General features: G+C 41.8%; 1 protein-coding gene across 4 annotated transcripts in view; it reads right to left on the bottom strand.

Moving 5' to 3' along the window:
- GRIK1 (glutamate ionotropic receptor kainate type subunit 1) overlaps positions 1-22931 on the bottom strand; it is a 230244-nt gene that overhangs the window by 5086 nt on the left and 202227 nt on the right. For 2 of the 4 annotated variants that reach the window (XM_084617632.1, XM_084617634.1), the window contains exons 14-15: positions 13748-13973; positions 6267-6517 (exon numbers count right to left, since the gene is read on the bottom strand). In XM_084617632.1, coding sequence (XP_084473758.1) covers positions 6267-6517; positions 13748-13973 — 477 coding nt within the window. Of the gene's footprint in view, positions 1-4222; positions 4388-6266; positions 6518-13747; positions 13974-22931 lie in introns of those variants that run through there. The other 2 variants (XM_084617633.1, XR_014709971.1) reach the window with 2 other exon arrangements.

Here is a 22931-nt window from a genome sequence, read left to right as displayed (position 1 = left end):
TAACAGGAATCCATCTTATAGTTCAGTAACAGAGAAAGAAGATCAGAATCCGGATTTCCCTTCTGTGGGCCACAGTAGCCATGTTTTTATAGTTACACATAGATGGAACAGAGGCAAATTCTTAATATTGGAAAAAAAGTACTTTGCCTTGTGTCTAGTATACTGGAGGAAAATGTTTCAAAGTAGTTATTTCTTGTGAAAATATCACTGCTGTAGTGAATTCAAAGTCTGCTTCAGTACTCCGCCACTAAGAGCTAATTATACAAATTAGACCAGCAGGCAAGCTATTCTAAACTGTGCATCAGATTTTTAGAAAGCCTGGTTCTGCACTGAAAGTGACTATAAAAATGGGTATTTTGTGTTTGTTTTTCCCAATTTTCAGTTGGTAAGAAAAACGATGGTTTCTCTGATTGCCAGCCCCACAAACCAATTGAAGGCTAATAGGGTAACTGAGGGTAAAATCTGACCTGCATATCTTTCAAAACTGGTGTAAATGCATGAGAAGGACTGAGCTCCTATTGATTTTTGAAGCAGAGGGTGAAGTTGCAGATCTAACAGTTTGGGGAAGAATCCTCCTTGAAAATTTGACATAGATGTTACTGAGAAATGATAAACATGGGATACGCTCATCCCATGCTATTTGTATGCAGCCACTTCTCCGAGTAAAATTCAACTTCAGAGACGTGAAAGCTTTTATAAATTATTTCTGTTATCTCTACCAGTTCCACACCTTTTTGGTTTGTACCACACTTGCTCTGAGTACACAGATTTGTTTATACAACTTACAAAACGTTAAGCATGTGTAGAGTACAAGTCATGCATGAAAGGACTCTAAATGTCTCCTAATGCTTACTACTAATTTTAGAGACTGTCTGCATGTTTTCGAGTTGCCTTTTAGATAACTTATAATCTGAAACAAGCGACCTGTTCCTCATAATAATAAGCAAGTTAACCATGTTGTAGAAAAGTGTAATTGCAGCGTGTTTTGAAACCTTTGCAGAATATGTTCAAAAGGGCATGGCAAATAATATGTAAAACATAATTATCTGGTTATGTAAGGATAGTCTTTGGACATAGTCCTCTTAACACAAACATATTAAATAAAGAGAACACTTCCGGTTTGATACATTACAGCATTCATTTTAAAAATATGGTTGTAGTGCCTAGAACTCCCAATCATAGACCAGGACCCCGTTGTGCTAGGCATTGTGCAAACACAGAAAGAAAAGATGGTTGCTGCCCCAAAGATCTTACAATCTGTGTGGACAAAACATTTAAGAACTTGATCATCAATTGGTTCAGTTTGTTGATCTGCCACAGACTTCCTGTGTGACCTCGGATGAGCCATTTAATCCCTCTAGGCCTTAGCTTTCCATCTGTAGAGGGTGATGTTTTTGTCTCTCCACCCTTAGTCTGTTTTTTTTTAATGTGGAATGCAAGCTGTTTAGGCCAGGGACTCTCTATAAGGGCATGTCTACACTTACCTCCGGAGCGATCGATCAGCAGAGGTCGATTTATGGCGTCTAGTGAAGACATGATAAATAGACCGCCGAGCACTCTCCCGTCGACTCCGATACTCCACCAGAGCGAGAAGCGCAGGCGGAGTCGACAGGGGAGCATCAGAAGTTGACCCACCACAGTGAAGACACCGCGGTAGTAGCTCTAAGTACATCGACTTCAGCTACGTTATTCACGTAGTTGAAGTTGCATAACTTAGATCGATTTTCCCCCCCACCCCACGCTCCAGTGTAGACCAGGCCTAAGTGTAGGCACAAGGGAGCCCTGAACTCTAGTCACCAACATAATACAAATAAATATAACCATTTAGGATCAAGTCCTTTGGCTTTGATAAGTGCAATGACTAAAATTACTAAATGCCCTTAACTTCCATTAACCTCACTAGGAGTTGAGAGTGCACAGCTCCTCTCTGGAGGCACTCAGCACCTGGCAGGATCAGGTACCTTCGCTACAAATGTACTTTCTTTTAGAGCTCAAGTAATCGTCCCATTTTTCACATGAACAGATGCTGGTATAATTTTTGAATGGCAGGTTTTTTTAACACATCTTTATGGCTAGATCTGAAATTCCATTTAAAAACAAGATAATTGTTTCATCATGGTCCCCAGAGGCAAGCTAAATCTACTATGCTGTTTGGCACAGTCAGACGACAAGTAAGGAGCATTGTTATTAAGACTGGCTCTTTTTTCGATGGCCTCTCTCAAAGATGTGATGGTGCTCTAAAAACTGAACAAAACAAAGGCGCTTCACACCGAATGTCCATCCAAAGTTCAGTAGAGATTAAGGAACTGGTGAATGGGAAACTGAGGGGGACAATGATTAGGATAATAAGCATATTAGTCATTGTCCTTCTCCTCTGAGAGCTCAGAGGAGCTGGATTTGATTGGCTTTAAAGTTCTTTCCCCAGTGGGGAAATCACATGCTTAAATGCTCTGTTGAATTGGGACTAGAGTGCCTAATTCTCTCACTTGTGATTAGATCTTGGTTTGTAAGGGCACAAATTTTGCCAAGAGTTATGGATCAAAGCTCTGGGGGTCTTAGCCAACAAATTTTGTTACCAGGTGAAGTGTTAACTATTGTGAGTAATTCCATCACAACCAGGATAACTTCTTCCAGGGTCTTGAGTGGGACGGACACAAACTGACATTGCTTATATTGTAAAGGGTACTTTCTTGGTCATAAAAACAGATGGATTTTAAGATCCAATAGAAGAACTAGGGAAACCACTAAGATTATTAAAAGGGTAAATAAAATTGGCCAATAGACAATAATGCAAAATGGAAACAAAATGACCAGAACTCCTGTCACTGTACATAGAAGACCATGTTTTCTTGTCTCAGTATTCATGTCAGACAGAAAGCAGATAGAAGAAATCAGAACAGGGCTGAGCTGGAGTGTGTTAAGGGAGACTAGAGCATCTGGAGCACTTCACCTACTTAGTGGGCAGAAGTCAATCAGCAAGAAGTGTTTAATTGCAATAGAGCTCAGACATGGTCCCCCCAAAAAAGGGATCATTAACTTGCTACATCTTGTGTTGCCAGGGTAAACTGCAGTGTACAAAGAAACCATACCAATAGATAAAAAAAACTCAAGTACCCGTAGCAGACAAAGATGATCAATACCAATGAGTTGTAATGGTCAGGACACTGTACCAAAGAGACAGTTGGGGAGTGATGTGTGGGAGACGAAATCAGTGAAATTACGGGATCAGCTGGGGTATAATCAGATCTGGATAAAAAGTAACTGGCCTTATTTAGAATAAAGGGAAGTTTATCATGGTTCATGCATTATTCTGATCCAGATTTATATAAATATATGGCTAAAACTACAGTTACAATAGTATTTCAGCATAGCTATTCAGATGAACTTCCTACACACAACTTTGTAGTAACTTGTATATTTATTATGCAAAACAAATGCCAAGGGTTTACACTTCAGCATGATTTGATATCCTGATTGGTGCTTATACCATGAAAGAATCCTGTCTTATAATAAGTACAGTATGTCTGATCCTCCTTTCAGTTACACAGATGAACACCAAAATTAAATCTATGCCATTACACTGATGTAAAACCTGTGTATACAAGAAGAAAACTAGGTGTTCTATGAGGATGTATTCACTGAATAATTTTTTTAAATGTTAATGATTACTGGCTTAAAACCTAAGTGTGATTTTGTGGTACAATAGTACAAGCTGCTTGGAGGTGTTGTATAATGAATTTTAAATGGATGAATTAAAATTAAATATTTGACACTGGGAACACAGTGCTGTCAGCTAAAAATCACTGGCTCCTTTGCCACGAATGGGCCTTTCAGAGAGTTAATGGAATCCTGCAGATTGTTGATTTGTGAGGTTTCTAAATAACTGCATGGGCTTCTTGCTAAATGTTCTGCAGAGACTAAAGACTGAGTTCCTGCAAATTGCACTGCATGGGAAAGAAGGTAAATACATTTTTCTTACCTGAAAATGCTGAACTACCCAAAGGAATGACAAGAGGATTATGCTCTATAGAGAGATATAGAGACTAACACTGTTTTAAAATCTATTTTTTATTCTATGATATGCACGGAACTGCTCAAATTCTCAGGACCCTGGAGATCCATCTGCTACAGTAGCTGAGCTTTAAGGCTATTAATATGTGAGGCAATATTTTGATTACTGTCATGTACACTCTTTAAGATGAATGCTTTCCATTGGACACACCTTTTTCCTTTACTATTATACAGTGTGAATTGAGGGTTGTGTTCGAATCCCTCGCTCCTCTCGGATTAATTTGCCACAGTCTAACTCCGTAGATAAGGTGGTTCCAGAGGTGGAGTTGGATGGATGGGTTTGCTTACATTGTAGTCCATAAAAGAAACAAAAGGCCTTGCATGCAGGAAAAAAAATGGAGAAAAAATAAATAAGTGAAATAACAAAAAATATGAAAATGAGAGCTCTAAATTAAAGATAGTATTATGGAAACAGAAAAAGTCACAGATCATATGCAATTTATAGTCATAATGAAACTCTCTGTATTCTTCTTTTTATACAATCATTTCCCACAGATTCTGTGATAGTAATACGTGATATCGCCACTTTAATGCAGTTGAAGATGTTCATTATGATGAGACAGGCTACCCTCTATTGAATGTTGCTGTGATATAGTAGCAGGATTTTCACATAAACTGAACTTGTCACATCAGATTCACACTGGTACTCACCCAAATTATAAAGAAGTGAATTAATAAATTAAAATTGGGATATAATTTTTGGCCTATTAATTATGATTCCAAAAATACTGTCCTACACTCTTATCCCATTATCATTTGTCCTACAAACTTTAATCAACTGCATTACCTTTGCTTTTTTATACAAAAAAGGTTTTATCCATTATTCTATTTCTATCTGAGTCAAGAGCTGGAGAAACCCTCTTTTCATTGTGTGTTTTTGAAACTGGTAATTAAGATTTTAAAACTTATAAGAAAATTAACAGTATATACAAAGTACATCAGTTCTCTTGGATTTATGCCTAAAATACCAAATGTTTGGCTTACTAAAGCCTTGATCCTACAAATCGCTGCACATAGTAGACCTCTGTGTCCATATGCAGCACCATTGACTTTAGTGTGCATCTGCTCAGGTGCAGGGATCTGCCTGTATGGAACAGTTTAAAGTATTTTAGGCCTCGATCCTGTAATAAGCCTATCCCTGTACCATGATGGCCAAACTAATGTAACGCCACTGATGATATTATTGGCTCTAACTGATCCACTGGATGCACCTAAGCGCCATACAGATAAATAAAGCCATGGTGCCTGCATCCAATCCGATCCCAAGCCAAGTCCCATTGAAGTGAAATGGGGGCTGAGTAGGCCCTGGGGATTCACCTACAAAGAGGAGATGGCAGAATTGGGGTCTCAGTAGAGAAGTGACAAGGGAACACATAGGGACAAAGTAGGACAGCAACTATACTCTAGTTGGAGAATGGCAATGGTAATTTTGTCTCTATAAGGAGAACTGGTAGAGCAGAACAAAATATTTAGTATTTGTTGCAGGATCTGGGGGTGTGCTTAGTGGTGGTACTCTCATCTCATTTTTTCTTAAACATACTTGGTGCGTGCTAGGTTCTATAATGAAAACAGAATAGCATTTCCTCAAACATTGCAACATCCATGCATTGGTTTACATCCATTATTTTCTTGAGTTTTTATATTACTCATTACCCGTCAATGGAGTTACTCCAGGCATCACTTTTACACCAGAGCCTACCGTTCTGTGACTCCCATCTCTTTCTATCAAGGCTCCCCACCTTTATGGCCTGCCCTTCCCCGTGGAACATGCAGACACCTGGCTTTGAAGGAATGCTTTAGAGTGAGCGAGAACTGCGTTGGTGGAGACAGACCAGTAGATTGAGGCCGTTACCAAAGGGATGATGCTGAAGCTATAGAGAGAGCTGCAGTTTTCTGTTTTTATTCCTTTCCAAGTCCATTGGTTTGAAGTATTAAGACCAAGCAACAACTGTTTGAGAAATTAACTACGCTTGAAATTTCTGCACAGTCATACTAAACAACACTAATTGGATGGAGTGTGAGGTACTTCCCTCTTCTCATTTAATAAATGTATGTGGCTTTAATGCCAAAAATGCGTGGCAGAGGTTCAACCACACAAGAGCCTGAATAGACTCTTAATGGTACAGCCTCCTATGCCTTGGCAACCCCAGGCTCTAAAAAACAAACCAGAAATGAGCTGGCAATAGACAACTCACCTGTTCAACATCGCTGTTTTTCCTGGATTTATATATAAATTCTCCAATGGCTACGAACACTGAAAGAACAAGTCCAGCAGCAAGCACTATAAAGATGCCCCCAATATTCTCAACCCCCAGAGCACTGGCCTCTTTGCTGTCCTCCTCAGGGCACCCGTTGCCCCGCCACCACTTTTCTTTCATCATGTGCAGTTTCCCCTCCTCCTGTAGCTGGAGAATGGCAATGGTAATTTTGTCTCTATAAGGAGACCCTGTGGAGCAAGAACAAACCATTTAGTATTTGTTGCAGGGTTGGGGTGGAGGATGCGCATTTGAGACAAAAGTGCACCCTTCTAACAGTACAAATTATTCCTGATAGAGTATAACCAAAACAGTTCTGTACATGACTGACTGACTGCTCGTGTTTGGATTGCTCCCTCATTCTAATAGGGGGATAGCATTAGCTAGTGAAATTTGCATTGGTGACTGACAAAGGGATCTTTAAGTCTTGCTATTCATTTGGGACTGCTTTGGGATTTGTGGATGCCTACAATGGACTTTGGCTAAACCTCTGCATTGCAGCAGATTTTTCCCTACATTCCTTTCTGTGTCTGACTATTTCACATTCTCCTAGACTCTCTACTTTTACATCTATTCCATTTACTTCCATTTTTTTTACCACTGTATTTAAAACTGAGTACAATCTAAGAAAACACACTGTGACTTAAATAAGTTCGGGCCTCAGTTATACTTTTGCATCCTTATTTATGCCAGTTGTGCTGGATGGTTATGAGAGCTGAAACTGGCCTTGTATTTTCTTTGCATTCTGCAAAGTTTTGCCAACACATAGGTACAGATAGCAAAGTACTTGAGGCTTTTCTTTCTCTTATTTATTGCTTTTCCTCCACTGACATTTGACTGGTAACCATGTAACGATGCAGAGTGGATGAGTATGCACGATGCCTGGCAAGCAAGGGGTTAAAACCATGCTGCCGTTTCTCCCCCCCCTTGCTTCCCCACCCCAGCCAGAACAAAGTAGCAATGGAGCAATTAAGCTTAATAGACCAGCGGGAGCTAGCAATGTGGACAGGACTAATTAGCAGCAAGCACAAAATTCCCCAAAGGGCAAGGATTACAAAGTAGCCGCAGGGAGAGAGAGTTGGAAGAAAGTATGGGAAGGTAGTGTGAAACCAGAGGCATATGTGGACTAACTTCCTACCACGTCTGGACTTCCAGCCATAATAAGCTTTGCCTCCTAGGCTGGTCTATGCTACAGCTTATGCTGACCTAACTATGGCAGTGTCTACAGGTAAGTTTCACTCCTGCTGACCTAACTGCCCTGCTATGCTGACTTAATAACTCCACCTCCCTGAGTGGTGTAGAGTTGAGGTTGGTGCAGTGTCATTGCAGACACTGCATTGCTTATGTTGACTGTTTGCTGGCATTCAGGAGCCTTCCCAAGCTGACAATATAACTGATACAAATGCTCCTGGTGAGGGGGGACACCACTGATGGAAGGAGCAAAGTGTAGAGATGCACAAGTGATATAATTACGGTGGTGGTGGCTGTGTGCCAACATATGCTAGGCCAACTTAGTTTTGTAGTGTAGATATGGCCTTATAGTTAGAGATTGGAAGAACTCCAGTGTAGTCAGTCGCTTCTTTCTGTGGCTAGCTGTCATACCTACCAACTTAGCAATTAGCAAGACAGCTGTCTAAGTAACAATTCCACAACTGTAATTTTAGCTGCAGACTAAGATGGCTGCAATTTCCAACCTGATCATTGTAAACAACATTGAGTTCTTTAAGGCAGGGACTGCAGGTCAGATTTTTTTATAGGTGTTTAGGGATGTAACGATAGGCATCTAGTGGAATTTCCAAAAGTGCCTGGATGTTTTGGAAAATCCCACTAGGAGCCTATCTACATCTTTAATACCTAAATACCTGAAAATCTGTCCCCATGTCTCCATTCTCTCTAACATGCCATGCAATCATATGGTGTTGTACACAAATGTTTTAAAATAATTGTGAATACAATAAGACACCCCCCGAGCTTTTTATTTCCTTTAGCCTACTATATTGTCTAGAGAAAGAATGTAAAAAAAATCCCAGTTCATTAATTTGCTGTGCCAAGCCTCGGATAGCTTTCAGAGCACAGTCTGTTGCCAGCAGCAGGATATGCTGATACTGCAGATGCCAAGAGATATCAGATTATGCAAAGTCTTTTTGGGTAATCAAAGATCAGCAGCCTTTGCTTTGGGTAGCCAGCAATGAAGGGAAAAATTATACCTTGTATAAGAATAACTTATTTTAATGAACATGCATTCTAGTTTAAAAAAAAAATACAAGAAAGTTAAAATATAGTTAGCAGTGTCGCCTGGAAAGCGAGTGCAACTGCCTAATCTTTAGGAGGGGGTTCTGGTTCCTGCAACAGCTAGAGTTTGTTAGCCTGCAGGGTATACTGCAAGGCCCCTCTTCTCTCCCTCTGTTCCCCCCGCAACATAAGGAGGTTGGTTGGTGTTGGGATTGTGTGGAATATCTATTCTTTGTTTCTGTTGCTGCGGGGTTATTTGATTCAATCTTGGGAGTAACAGAGACAGCTGTATTTATACTTATACTTCTAGAATTTTGCCAAGTGTGCCTAGGGCATTGGATTGGAACTTCTAAACTTATTATTGGAAAGTAGTATAAAGTCATATATCCGTTCTGATACCTCTTTGTTCAATATTTAATTTATGGCCTTGGTGCTGTTAATAGAAGCCACCTCTCAGGTTGTTGAAATACAGCTACCCACTTGCTTAGCTACCTCCCAAATCACAGGTAATAGTTAGTATGAGAATTACTAGCACATGGGCACTAGCAGCATAGGGTTGCCATATGTCCGTATTTTCCTGGACATGTCCGGCTTTTTGATTCTTAAATCGCTGTCCAGGAGAAATTTTTAAATATCTAAAAATGTCTGGGATTTTGCCATTATTATTTTTCCCCAAAGAAGAGTTGATCATTCAAGAAAGAGAGTGAATGTTGATCACTTGAGAGTGCCCACTTTTTCCCCCTAGTTCCCAGTGCTTGCGCTGCGAAACAGCTGTTTCAGGCGGCTGGGAGGGAGTGGGGAGGAGGAGGAATGCAGCATGCTCAGGGGAAGAGACGGGGCCGGGGCAGAGAGGGGGTGGAGTTGGGGCGGGGACTTTGGGGAAGGGGATGTAATGGGGGTGGGGAAGGAGTTGGAATGGGGGCGGGGCTAGGGGCTGCGAACAAATACCTCCCCACCCCGTGGAGTGTCCCCTTTTTTTGAAAGTTCAAATATGGTAACCCTATGGTAGCAGTAATTGTGAAATTTGTGCTTGTTTGATGCATGTAATGACATTTCTTCGTTCAACTATATTCCTTCTAAGATGCCCTTTTGCATATTTTTTTAAATGTTACCTATGTCCTATGCACTAGTCCTCTCAGAATGCAGTAAGCAGATAAGTGCTAAGGAAAAACAACACTGTTGGCTGCTTTAGTTCAGAGCCAAATGCAAAACCCGTATCTTACACAGTCACTAAAAAACACTAATAGAAACAACACACTGAAGGTCCCCTATATCTGCCTCATTGTGCTAGGGAAGGAAGAAAGAGCATTGTCATTTTTTAAACTTATGGAGATTGCTCAGATGCTAAGGTGATCAGTAGAGCTGGTAGGAAAAAATTGTTGGAATGATTTTTCCAATGAAAAATGCCCTTTTTTTGGAAAACTGAAACTTTCACTGGAAACATTTATCTGTTTCCCCCCCCCCACCTCCCCCCAAATCAGTTTCCATCAGGAAAATCAAAATGACAGCTGTCTGCCTGTAATGGTCTTGTCAATTTCACTTTCTGAGTTGTCAAGGCAGAGCACCTTGAGCTGAAATGTGTACATTGTAAACAAACATCCCCTTAGCCTGAATCCCGCAAGTCCCCTGGGTTTTTAATTGCAGTATAGACATTCAGCTTGGCTGTCAGAGGGCCTGGCTCTTATAATTGGACAAGAACCTTTCAGCTGGGCAGTTACAAACCTGGAAAATTTCACTTTGGTTCTTTTGAAATTGAATTTTTCTTGAAAATCTTTCCCATGAAATATTTCAGTTTTGAAGTTTTATCCCTGAGTGAAATTTTTTTCAAAGATGCTAAATATTTCACAGTCATCTCTAGTGCTAAAAGCCCTGCATGTCCCCAGCTAGATATACAGATTATTTTTATTAAGAATTACATTTCTATCTTTTCCACTTGTCTGAGAACAACACAGTGTGTGATGCTGCACGCTGTAAGGCTTTATGGAAATATGCTTATGAATGTATATATGACATAACTGGAATATGTTTTATGCTACATATGCCATGTAACACATCTCTGTAAAGGTTACGATCTACTGAATCTATTCATCCTATTTGTATGCGTGTATCATTTTTGTATTTGAAGTTATGAATATTGGCTATGTACTGGTTTAATTTTAAGTAACCTTAGTAAAGAATTTGGGCAGCTTCTTTAGAAAGGAATGTGCAAGTTAAGTGCCCAATCAAGAAACACTTAATGGACAATGGATCTCAGAAGGCTCCAATCCACATAAGAAGTCTACTTGAGAACGTTCAAGGTAGCATGTGAACCATGGCTGCTACCTGTAAATTCTGAGTATGCATGGACATGTGACTTGCGCATGTGACTCCAAAACTCCATCTTGTAGCTGGAATTCTACACCGGGGGAGGGTGGGGTGTCCACCCACAAAAGAAAGTCTATTTAAACCCCTGGGAGACCCCTCCATTTTGTCTTCAGTTGGCTCAAGAGAGCCTCTCCACCCCCAAAGGATACCTGAAAGAAACTGGAACAAAGGACAGTTACTACAGGGGGTGTGAGTGATTGCTGGACCCAGACTAGAGGGAGACTGGTCTGTAAAAGGAAGCTTACTGGAACACCTCCGAGGGTGAGGTTTTATCTGTATTCAGTTTTCTTACTATATTAGGCATAGGCTTGCATATTTTTATTTTGTTTTGTTTGGTAATTTACTTTGTTCTGTCACTACTTCAAACCACTTAAATCCTACTTTCTGTATTTAATAAAATCACTTTTTACTTATTAATTAACCTAGAGTATGCATTAATACCTGCAGGGGAGGGCAAACAGCTGTGCATATCTCTCTATCGGTGTTATAGAAGGCGAACAATTTATGCGTTTACCCTATATAAGCTTTATACAGGGTAAAACAGATTTATTTGGGGGTTTGGACCCCATTGGGAGTTGGGTAACTGAGTGTTAAAAACAGGAACACTTCTTGAGCTGCTTTCAGTTATGCTTGCAGTTTGTGAGATGTTGTTCAGACCTGGGTCTGTGTTTGTGGCCGGCAAGTGTGTCTGGCACAACCAGGCCGGATTCTGGAGTCCCAAGTTGGCAGGGAAGGCAGGGGCAGAAGTAGTCTTGGCACATCAGTTGGCAGCCCCAAGGGGGTTTCTGTGATTCAACCCGTCACACTGTGATTATACTTGGCACATTCATAAGAATTTCTGAAGTGCATGGGCCTCAGTTTGCACCTGTAAAGTGTAGGCATGTTTTTGCATTTGAATTCTGAGGATTGCACAAGGGGAGACTTGGCTAAATATTTGGTCCTAAAAACAATGAGAATCCAAAGTACATTTATCTTAGAAATAACATGATGGGATGGTCTTGGATACTGGGAGAAGACAACTGAGCCCATTTCCTTTGGGGATTCATGTGTGTTATGGGAGTATCTTTGCAGCATACTTTGTCTAGGGCAAGTTTCAAGTTTTAATTTTTAAAATGATTTATTTCAAGACACCTGGAGACTTGTAACATATATTCTATATATCCTTGAATCCTAACTGATCTTTCTAAAACAGCATATTTATCATACAAGAAACATCTTACAATATATTTCACAGCTGCATTTCCAGTGGATATATTCTCTGAGGATTACCATCTGTTCCAATTATCCTTCATTGTTTTTAGTTTAAAGCATGGCAGCTTTATAACTGCTATGAAATTCTTGCCATGTATTTATCTTTATTTTGGGATAGTTTAAATTTTTGGTTCATTCTTCTCAGCCAGAGAAGTTTGTTCTCACATAAGCAATGGAAAAATATTTTTACAATATCATCTCTATGGAATTCTGGCTAAGATGGGGCAGAGTTCAATATACTGGGGCAGGCTTTCTATCTCAGTGGCTCTCAAGCTTTCCAGACTACTGTACCCTTTTCAGGAGTCTGATTTGTCTTGCATATCCCCAAGTTACACCTCACTTAAAAACTACTTTCTTACAAAATCAGACATAAGACAAAATTGTCACAGAACACTATTACTGAAAAATTGCTTATTTTCATTTTTACCATATAATTATAAAATAAATCAACTGAATATAAATGTGCTTACGTTTCAGTATATAGGGCAGTATAAACAAGTCATTGTATGAAATTTTAGTTTGTACTGACTTTGCTAGTGCTTTTTACGTAGCCTATTTTAAAACTAGGCAAGTATCTAGATGGGTTGATGTACCCCTTGGAAGACCTCTATGTACCCCTAGGGGTATGTGTACTCCGGGTTGTTCTACCTCCCTCAAAGATGGCCATAGAAGAAATTGAAAGGCCAAAGTCTGAACAGTTACACCAATGTAAATCTGTAGCTAATTCCATTGAAGTCAGTGGAATTAGGCTGATGTAAACTGAGATGAGACATGGGTAGGGCGAGTGCATGACTGAGCAGCACAAATATATTAAACTAGAAAAAGAACTGGCTACACAATGTCCATTTGCAGAAGGACCCAATTTCTGTGGAAAAGATGCGATCTCTTTAAATATGTAAAATTGGCAAAGTACTGAAACATTCAGGGATAAGGCAAGCAAATCCACCGAAAAGGTAAGCTGCTTATTGGTGGAAGTGAGGCAGCTGGTTTTCAGAATGCACCCAAAGCATTGAGTCTCTTGATGTAGGAATACAGTCTTGCAATGGCTTCTTATAGTCCCTACATAGTGCTCTGAAAATCATTGCAAACTTTGTAGGTTATTCTACTAAGATGCACGGGCAATGGCGCATAGGTTGCGATATCAATCCTGTCTCCTTTCATGCAGCTTTCCAAGGGGTGCATTTGTTGGAGATCACATTTACCTTGATTCTCTTCTAAAAAGGGGGCTCCTGGAGGAAATATGTACTCTGTCTTGCTAGCATGGTTTAATAACATGGGAGGGATGAGCAGAGGGTACCCCATCACCTGTGAACAGGACAAGAGCAGCAGGCCAACTGATTGCGTCTTGAAGGCACGGACTACACCTTAATTTTCCTGCTTGCTTATGAGCCACCCTCTTGCCCCTGCTGAGTAAAGTCATTGCTGTAGCTGGGGCAAGAGGGGAGATGTTGAATGAAAGAAGGACCCTGGGTGCTCAAAGGTTATAGAAAGCTCCTAAAGGGCATCCAGATTTAACTGCCCAGAACCTCTTGAGGACTGCTCATCATTAATTAATTATCTTTAATGCATCTTACCAATAGGAGTTCCCACGCCATAGCCTTTAGAATCAATGAGTCCACCGATCTGGGTGAGATTGCAGTTTCTCTGAGTCACGTATTCTATGTTGGTTGATTCCATCAGCAGGGCGTAGTCCGTTGTGAGCACCCGCTGGATTCCCTCATCATTGTTCTTCACCAGTGCGGTCTGCTGCCTGCTGCTCATGAATGCCCACATTTTTTCATATGTTGATATTTTGGATTTCTAAGGAAAGAAAGTGGATTCAGCAGAAATGTTAGTTTTCAAATTATGCTTGCAAAACATTCCTATGCTTAGCGTGAATGCTGTCAATAACACCTCTTGAATTGGGAGGGACAGAGAGAGGACTCTTTCAGTCTCTTTCCTCCCTCCTCCCCCTCACATTTTTCACACTGTGCAGTGTGCTGTGATCATACTTGATCACATACATGATATAGTATGTGTCATATGTCATACAAGATATGTATGTGTCATACATCATGTGCTGTGAGTAGTTTCTTACTGCCTCCTATCCTACAGGTGCCAGCATTTCAGTGTTCACACATAGCCTGGGAGGAGCTGTGGGATCCTTTTGGATGAGTGGTGCTCTATAAATGTAAGATGTTATAATGGTCCCAGTGAATTAGTTAGCTGGGTTACATGTCATTAAGTGTTTGAGACTACTACATTATGAGACATTGTTTCCTCTTCGTTGGGCAGTAGTACCACACTGATCCAACGAAAGCTGATCAATAGGGTATTGGCTCTTTGCACGGGTGCCAGTAGTCTGTAAGTCGTGCACTCTACAGTGAAGCCCGAAACTGAACGAGAAGGAAGTGAAATCTTAAAAGCCCAAGATGCCCCGATACACTTGTGCTTCTGCTTCTGCTTCCCACCAAAATGAACGCAAAGGGCCTAATCCTGCTCTCACTGAAACCAATGAGCATTTTGCCACTGAGTTCAAAGGGAGCAGGTATGGGCCTTAATGTGCTGACACCGGGGCTTCGGATCATGCCATGTAGCATAGTGCCGTCTAAACAGTAACCCTAAAGAATATATTGTGCCCGGTCCCTGCTGGGGTGCTTGGGGGAGGGAGAGGAAGTACATAAGGAGTGTCCTTGATGCCCCTCACCTAAGAGCCAGGCACAATCCCAGGGAGCTCAAGGACTGTTCCTCTCTTAGCTCCCCTTGTGTGGGACAACGGAAAGGGAGGAACTGAACACAGCGGAGAGCAGCTTTCGCAATTCTTGAGAATCATAGAATATCAGGGTTGGAAGGGACCCCAGGAGGTCATCTAGTCCAACCCTCTGCTCGAAGCAGGACCAATTCCCAGTTAAATCATCCCAGCCAGGGCTTTGTCAAGCCTGACCTTAAAAACCTCTAAGGAAGGAGATTCCACCACCTCCCTAGGTAACGCATTCCAGTGTTTCACCACCCTCTTAGTGAAAAAGTTTTTCCTAATATCCAATCTAAACCTCCCCCACTGCAACTTGAGACCATTACTCCTCGTTCTGTCATCTGCTACCATTGAGAACAGTCTAGAACCATTCTCTCTGGAACCCCCTCTCAGGTAGTTGAAAGCAGCTATCAAATCCCCCCTCATTCTTCTCTTCTGCAGACTAAACAATCCCAGCTCCCTCAGCCTCTCCTCTCACTGTGCATTGAGGATGGTGCACAGTGCACACGCCCTTCTTCGCCTCAGGTGCTACAAAAGGTGTTATGCTGCCTTAAGCACAGCTCCCCCTGGAGCTCCCCAGGGGCACTGAGATGCTGCCCATATGCTCAATGTGCGCCTCTCTCTTGTCGCTACCATCTAACTTGAAGTATTTGCCCTCTGTTAACACTACTTCTTTTTTTGTACTCAGTCATGCTATATTAAACACACATTTTTTGTTGTTGTTACAAATTGAGGTTTGGTCTACAGGTTAGAGCACCATTATACATTGATTGTTCGTATTACCTGTATTTTGTCTTAACGCTTCACAGCTTTCCACCCATTTTACAAAAATGAAAAACTACTGCAACTGTACAGTCCAATCACACACTTGTACATGAATAGAAAAGTTGTTGCACTCATCGCTGCAGCTGAAATCAGTTTATTAATAGCACGTTTTAGCCAAAAATCAATATACCACCATGTTTGTGTCTCTGCTCTCTCTCCCCTTAATTCTCTAGAGCGTTCCATCGCAGTTTAGGATAGTACTTCCTATATAGCCACTGGTGTTATGGATGTTTCCAGCTATTGGACATCTTTCTGTTCTATTTTTCATTCAGCCAGACATCCAGGCTGTATTGCATCGTTTGACTAAGGCTACTCCATCAATGATGTAAATGAAAGTCTGTTCTCCATTTACAGAATGAGTAATTAATAAATTAGAGGTGTTTTTTTTTTTTGTTTTTTTTTGCAATTTCAAACACTTCACAGCTTCCCAAGTAGCATTCTCCCTCTCGGCATATCAATGCAAGTGCTATTGGAAAAGGACTCATTCTCCTTTAGCCTGGTGCCTTTTCTGTTAATGAAATTTACAGAAAGGATCTAAGTGACTCTCTCTCTCTCTCTCTCTCTCTCTCTCTCTCTCTCTCTCTCTCTCTCTAATGAATCTGGAACAAGAAACACAATCCCTGCTCTAAGAGCCTTTGTTTTAAAGTCTATTTTTTACAGCAACCAAGAAGTACCTCTTTCAAAGTTTTTAAGACTAGGAAGCTAGCAGTAGAGTGGGTGCTGAGCTGTGGGTACAAGAAGAGTTGGGGTTTTGTTCCTGGTCTCTTCCTGGCACTGACCTGCTGCGTCACCTTGGGCAAGTTGCTTCACCATTCTGTGCCTCTGCTTCCCCTTCCCACCCTTTGTCTATCTAGATGTCACAAGCTCCTAGATATCTACCTCAGAGTCTCTACCTCAGTTTCTGTCTAGCATAATGTGGGTCCCAATCTTGGTTGAGGCATCTAGGGGCTACGGCAAGAGATGTAAGACATAATCTGGTTACCCATGTTGGTTATTGAGTGCTTGTGAGTACTGTATTGTCTCCCCACCCTAGTAGTAGTTAGGCTCCAGGTTGGTGTGGTTTTGAAAGGCTGGGGGAATGGAAAGGAAAAGTAAATGTATGGGGGTATGGTACTCCCTGTCGCCCGGTCTGTGGACATGGGCACTTCTATCTGCGGACTCAGGCTACACTGAAAATGGTTATTGTATTTATTTCTTGTGCTAGGTAACATGAGGACTCTGTTCCCAGTAAACTTAGCTGGCTCTTTATTAAGTGAGCTGCTCCAACGGCAATTTAACATTCTTAGCCAAGGGCACGCAGATTGGCTCCTTGGTGCTTCCTCCAAATTATTCCCTTCCTCCAGCTTGCTACAGTAGTAAAACCACATATCTCATTTCCTTCATCTGAATAGTCTTGATGTAACACTCTTCTGACCATGTCACAGGTCAGGATAACAACCTGTATTTCCACTCACTGGTCCAGCAGGCTTCCAGCTCCCCTCTGGTTGCCTCTCTTGAGTGGAGACCTGTGTCTCTCCCACTTCTGACTTGGGTATGGCCAGGCATTACAGTTCCCTGCATTTGCTGCATTGCTCGCAGCAGAGAGAGGCTTTGTCTTCAGAGATAATTAATAAGTGTAATTGCTATAGTTAAAAGTACCTCACAGTTCTTTCTATGCAACCCTATTTTATTTTGAAGGTAAAAAGTACTACAGTAGAAAATGTATTCTGGCAGGAACAGTTCTTCAAACCCACACCTAAGGGACTGGCTTGTGGTTACAAGCTCTCACATCTTCAACTCAGAATGAGCACCCAGCCTAATGGAGCCTCCATAGGCCCAGTCCTTCCCTCCTACCCTGAGGACTGGGGCTTTCTGTGAACCAGGGTCCTGTCTGTTTGCTGGATCAGGAAGAAAGCCCTAAGGCCGTTTAAAACCAGGCTATTTATCCAAAAAACCCTTTCTTGGTCTGTTGGCCCCTAGAGAATCTAGTTTGAACTACAGTAGTAAGTGCACACCTCTCCAGGGGGGTGGCTTCAGCGTTGATAGGAAGTGCATTAGCACCCCCCCCCCACTAGAGAAGGTGCCATATAATTCCACAAAAAACACATACACAACTGCCTTTTTAATACAATGGACCCCCAAAAGTATTGACCCCAAATCAATAAGGTTTAACTTAATTCAATACATTTTATCTTAATTTCATAAGATTTGTGCAGGATATTGTCAGTCTGTCTCCTGACCATTTTTAGGATCATTGGGTAGAGTTAGTATGTTCTTATTAAACACTACTTTGCATGGCAGCTCATATTAGATATTGACTTTCTACTTGATTGAGTATTAAACTTTTAAGCAAAATTTCTTTGACTCTGAAGTTTGGGGCTTAATATTTCTTCTAATTCTACTCTAAGTTTGGTCAGTCAGAGGACAATGCTAAACTTTGAAGGTTAAATGGATCTGCTCAGTTTCTTCTCAGTTAGTACAAGCCATTTTTTACCCTAATTAGTAATATATTTTTGAAACTGATACACTTTATAGGGTAGTTTGAGACTGATATAGACCTACAGAGGTTATAGGAATAATGTATTCTGTATGCAGATGAGTTTGCGAAAGATATTGTAGCTTCCTGCTATGCAAATCCCACCCCCCCTCTTTTCTCTCTCCTGCCATGCCCCCTCACCCACACAGATTTCTCCACTAAGGATGACCTTCAAATTTCTGCTCTTCGGGTGCAGATGCAGGACTGACTGATTTCAATGGAGCTGTATATGCATAGCAGAAGGCAGGATTTTGCAAGCTTCAGAATGGGAGATTAAACATCAATTATTACAGATGAGCCAAAAAAAAAGTGAGAAAACAGAACAAATTGATAGAATTACAAGAAGAGCTGGTTGCAAAACTTTGGGTGAGATCGGTTTTCATCAGAATTTGCTGACTTAGCAAAACTGAAGCATTTTGTGGAGACAGTTCTGATGGAACCCAAGCATGTTTCTACCCAGCTGCTGGGGAACCGGGTTTCCAAGGTCCATGGCCGCAGGGCAGGGTGCCTTTGAGGAGAATTTCAATTTTGTGGGGGTCCTACTTGGGACAAAATAGATTTTGAAACAGATCTTCCATGAAATGGAATGGCCTGTCTTTGCATGGGTCTAGCCGGGATAAATGCATGCATTTCTTAAAGCAACTATTACTCTAAAATATATTTTTTGAGAAATGTGTAGCGGCTTGGAGTTTCTATTGAAGCTAGTATAAGGTATTCAACACAGGAGTGGAAATATGCTCAGAAGTGTGTGTTTGTATTCTGTGTGTATTATAAACCAACAACTGGAATGTGAGTGGGCGTGGGACTGAATAAATTCAAACAGAGTTCCTAGACAAGTGATGTAAACATGTTTTCCCAACCTGCTTCTACTATATTCCCTATACACTGGATAGCTTCTAAAAATACCCCCTTCTTGGGGTTTCCTTTTACTGTTTTAAAGGAGTTATAAATGTAAGCTTGGGCTTTCTCTAAAGTCCAGCTGGTCCTAGGATTTCTTTCTGCAGGACCTTTCCACTTCTACCCCTCCTCCTACTTCTTTTTACTTTTAAGGAGTTATCTAGGTCTTACATTCCATAGATTAGAACTAATCAGCCCAATCTGGACTGACTGCTAAGGGGAGTCAAGAAAATGACTCTGCATCTCATGTAGGGCACGTGATACCCTGTCACCTATCTTTCATCACAAAGAGAGCCTGGAACAGTGGGTGTGCCCTAAAGTTTTCTACAGGTTTGAAAGCAGTGGTGAGCTGGAGCTGGTTCACACCAGTTCACTCGAACTGGTTGTTAAATTTTGAAGCCGGTTTAGAACCGGTTGTTAAAGGGGTGGGCAAACTCCAGCCCAGTGGCCACATCCGGCCCTCAGGACTGTCCTGTCCGGCCCACCTGAGCTCCCAGCTGGGGAGGCTCCCCTGGCTGAGAATCCCATTTTTAATTTTCACTCACCTGGCGGTGGTCCCGGTCTTTGGCAACACTTTGGCAGCGGGCCCTTTACTCGCTCTGGGTCTTCGGCGGCAGGTTCTTCAGTGCCGCCGAAGACCCAGAGCAACTGAAGGAACCAGTTCTTCAGATTTTGGCAGCTCATCACTGTTTGAAAGAGAGTGGTTCTCCTGGTATTTCCCATTTGAAACACAAGGAGTATCTTGTGCCACCTTAGAGACTAACAAATGTATTCGAGCATAAGCTTTTGTGAGCTACAGTTCACTTCATCAGATACATTCAGTGGAAAATGGAAAATACAGTGGGGAGATTTATAGACATAGAGAACATGAAACCATACACACTGTAATGAGAGTGATCACTTAAGATAAGCTATTACCAGCAGGAGAGCGGGGGAGGATGACCTTTTGTAGTGATAATCAAGGTGGGCCATTTCCAGCAGTTGACAAGAACGTCTGAGGAACGGTGGGGGTGGGTTAGTCTCTAAGGTGCCACAAGTACTCCTTTTCTTTTTGCGAATACAGACTAACACGGCTGCTATTCCTCCAAAAGAGAATACACGTTTAAAGAATGCCCGCTGTATGCTCTTTTGTCCTTGCAACCTAGTAAGGGCTAAGCTCCTGAAGAGCTATGCTGCTGCTACAAGACCCAGACTCACTGCTGTGGTGACTACTGCTGCTGCATGCCTTGTTTCTATTTTGGTGGCCACAAGCGACCTCCCTAATCATCTCGGCATTTTCTGAAGGGCAGGAAACTCCCCAGGAAAACATACCAGGCTCGTGGGCAGGACATTTATCCACTTGGACTCTACTCCACTGATATTTGGGACTCCCTGAGTCCACTAAGGCCAATACCATCCCCCCACCCACCCACTGCCTTCTAGCCAGACTGGCCTGGAACAGAACCCTGGGCCTTGTGAACTCAAGACCACATCTCCTCCACAATCGCTTTCTGCAAAGGGACAGGACTTTTTCATATGTCCCCCCTGGAACTTCTACTGTGAGCCTAATAATCATTGATCTTCTACGGCTGCTCATGTCTGATCACTAGGAAACTCACAGCACTTACGTTCTCTTGAACTGAAAACCATTATCTTCCCACTTCACCATCATACATTTCTCTTAGACGTCCCCCACCTGTTACAGCAGCCATCTAGTACAGGGAGCTTGGCCCCCCTCCATCTGTTTTTCTTCCTATTATGAGTTTCCTAGGAACCTATTTTGAGGGACAAAGTCTTTCTTTTAACTGAGCAACTTGAACCTCATAACCTATTGGTTACCATAATATCCACTGTGCCCCATTCAGCTAATAGTATTGCAAGCTGGGAAACCATTTGAAGCCAGTAGACTGCAGTATCATCTTAGGGAGAAATATTTTTGATATTTAGATATCTCCTGTCCTATGAAAGTTTATTTAAAAAAATAAAATAGGAAGGCTTGCTCTTAAATTAAAAATATAACTGCCCTTTGTTTCTACTGTGGCTCTGAATTATTTTGCAATATCTGCTCTTTTGTGCGCCCATCGTAATTTATAGTAAACACAATCCTCTGAGGGCTCTCAACTCCCAGTGACATCCCTTGAGTTGAGAGCTGTCAGCACATTGCAGGGTCAGGCCTGAAATGATTTATTAGAAATATGGGGGAGGGAAATCGCAGCATTTCTTTCTTCCTCCCCCAGAAGTAAGCCAGCTCTTCCCTGACTTTACATGGTAATGTATAGCTTATATATATAAAATTACAGCTGGGGCTGGTAGAACTGCCAATTAATCAGGTTGACTGACACTTGCCATTATAAGAACCTGTGCTTTAAACTTTGTCAGCATTTGACTGTTTGGCCTAAATTTCTCGTGCTCAGTGTCAGCCTCAGGACACTATTGCATTTGCTAAAGTGGCAGAGGTCTTTATGGTGGATCTAAAGGTTCCAATCCTGCTGATGACCCATGTGGGTGCCAATGTGATGCCACCTGATGGAACTTCTAATTTTTCAGTTAACTTTTTTAAAACCCTAGGAAATGACACACTAACAACTATATTAAAACGTCATTAAGGTTGCAAAGTCAAGCACTCAAAAGTTAGGAAATGCCAGAATTAAAACAGCCTGGGAAACCTTAATTCAGCCCCCTTGTGCATGTGCATTATGACACACTCTTTAATTACATGATCACGTAACTCTTTTTTCCACAGCATCATTGCCTCAGTGAGTGCACAAAATGGGGTGAATCAAGGTTGCGTAGTTAAGGAGACTGTTTGTCCATAGGATTCCTGCTCCATTTGGTGCAGAAGTTGGAAGATGCATGGTGAATGGAGCAGGGAATTACAAGAGGAGGCTCTCATGGTTAAGGCAGTTGAATGCTGCCCTGGAGAGTTGGATTCTAGCCCTTTCTCTGCCCCAAAGGCCCAGATACACACAGGGATACGCTAAAAGACTTAGGAGTTTCAGTTGAACAGCTTCAACAGGAGAGATTGAGCCCACATCAGAATGTTTCATAGTTCAGTGGTTAGGGTAGTCTTCTGAGAGAGGGGGGAAATCTCTGTTCAGATCCTTTCTCCCCTATTTGGCAGGGAGGGAGGAATTGAACATGGGTCTACAACATACCAGGGGAGTGTACTAACCACTAGGCTAAAAGTAATAAGGGGGACACGACCCCTTTCCCTCCCAAATTTTGTATAGGACTGATCTTGTAGGTAGCCTCTGCTCAGGCCGCACAGGTAGGGAGGAGATAGGGGGAGGAGCACTTATCTTCCCCCATTTTGTGGATCACTCCGGGCCTTAGACATCCAGATGCCTATTGTGAGGCACATGCCCAGAGGCAGAAATGAAGGCACCTAGGGAACTTTTACCCTGAAAACGTAGGCGCCAAGTGAGTATAGGTTTTGCGAGAGCTACAGTTTTGTGGTTAGCAGTGGAACTTAGGGGTTTAAGTACCTATATATCTTTGTGGATCTGGGCCATTGTTCCTATGTGATGCTAGGCAAGTCATTTAAACCAGCCTCTCGCAGCTGTATTCCTCATTTCTGGATGCCTGGGTTGAGAGTCCAGGGTCTGATTTGCAGAAATGTTCAGTGGCATAACACACAGTAGGTTATAAATAATATATATCTTTGTATATATAACATTTAGACTGAAAGCACCTGGGGGACATGGATTTGTCTCTTCTCTGTCTGTAAAGTACAATGTACATCTCTGATGCTTTACAAATAATTACACACTAAAAAACTGCATTAACCTACTGTGTGTTATTTTGGGCAAGT

This window comes from Lepidochelys olivacea (genome assembly GCF_965140295.1).
Source record: "Lepidochelys olivacea isolate rLepOli2 genome assembly, chromosome: 1".
In the NCBI taxonomy this organism is placed as follows: domain Eukaryota; kingdom Metazoa; phylum Chordata; order Testudines; family Cheloniidae; genus Lepidochelys; species Lepidochelys olivacea.
Note: the sequence above shows the minus strand (reverse complement) of the source record. Positions and strands in the feature narration are given on the sequence as shown.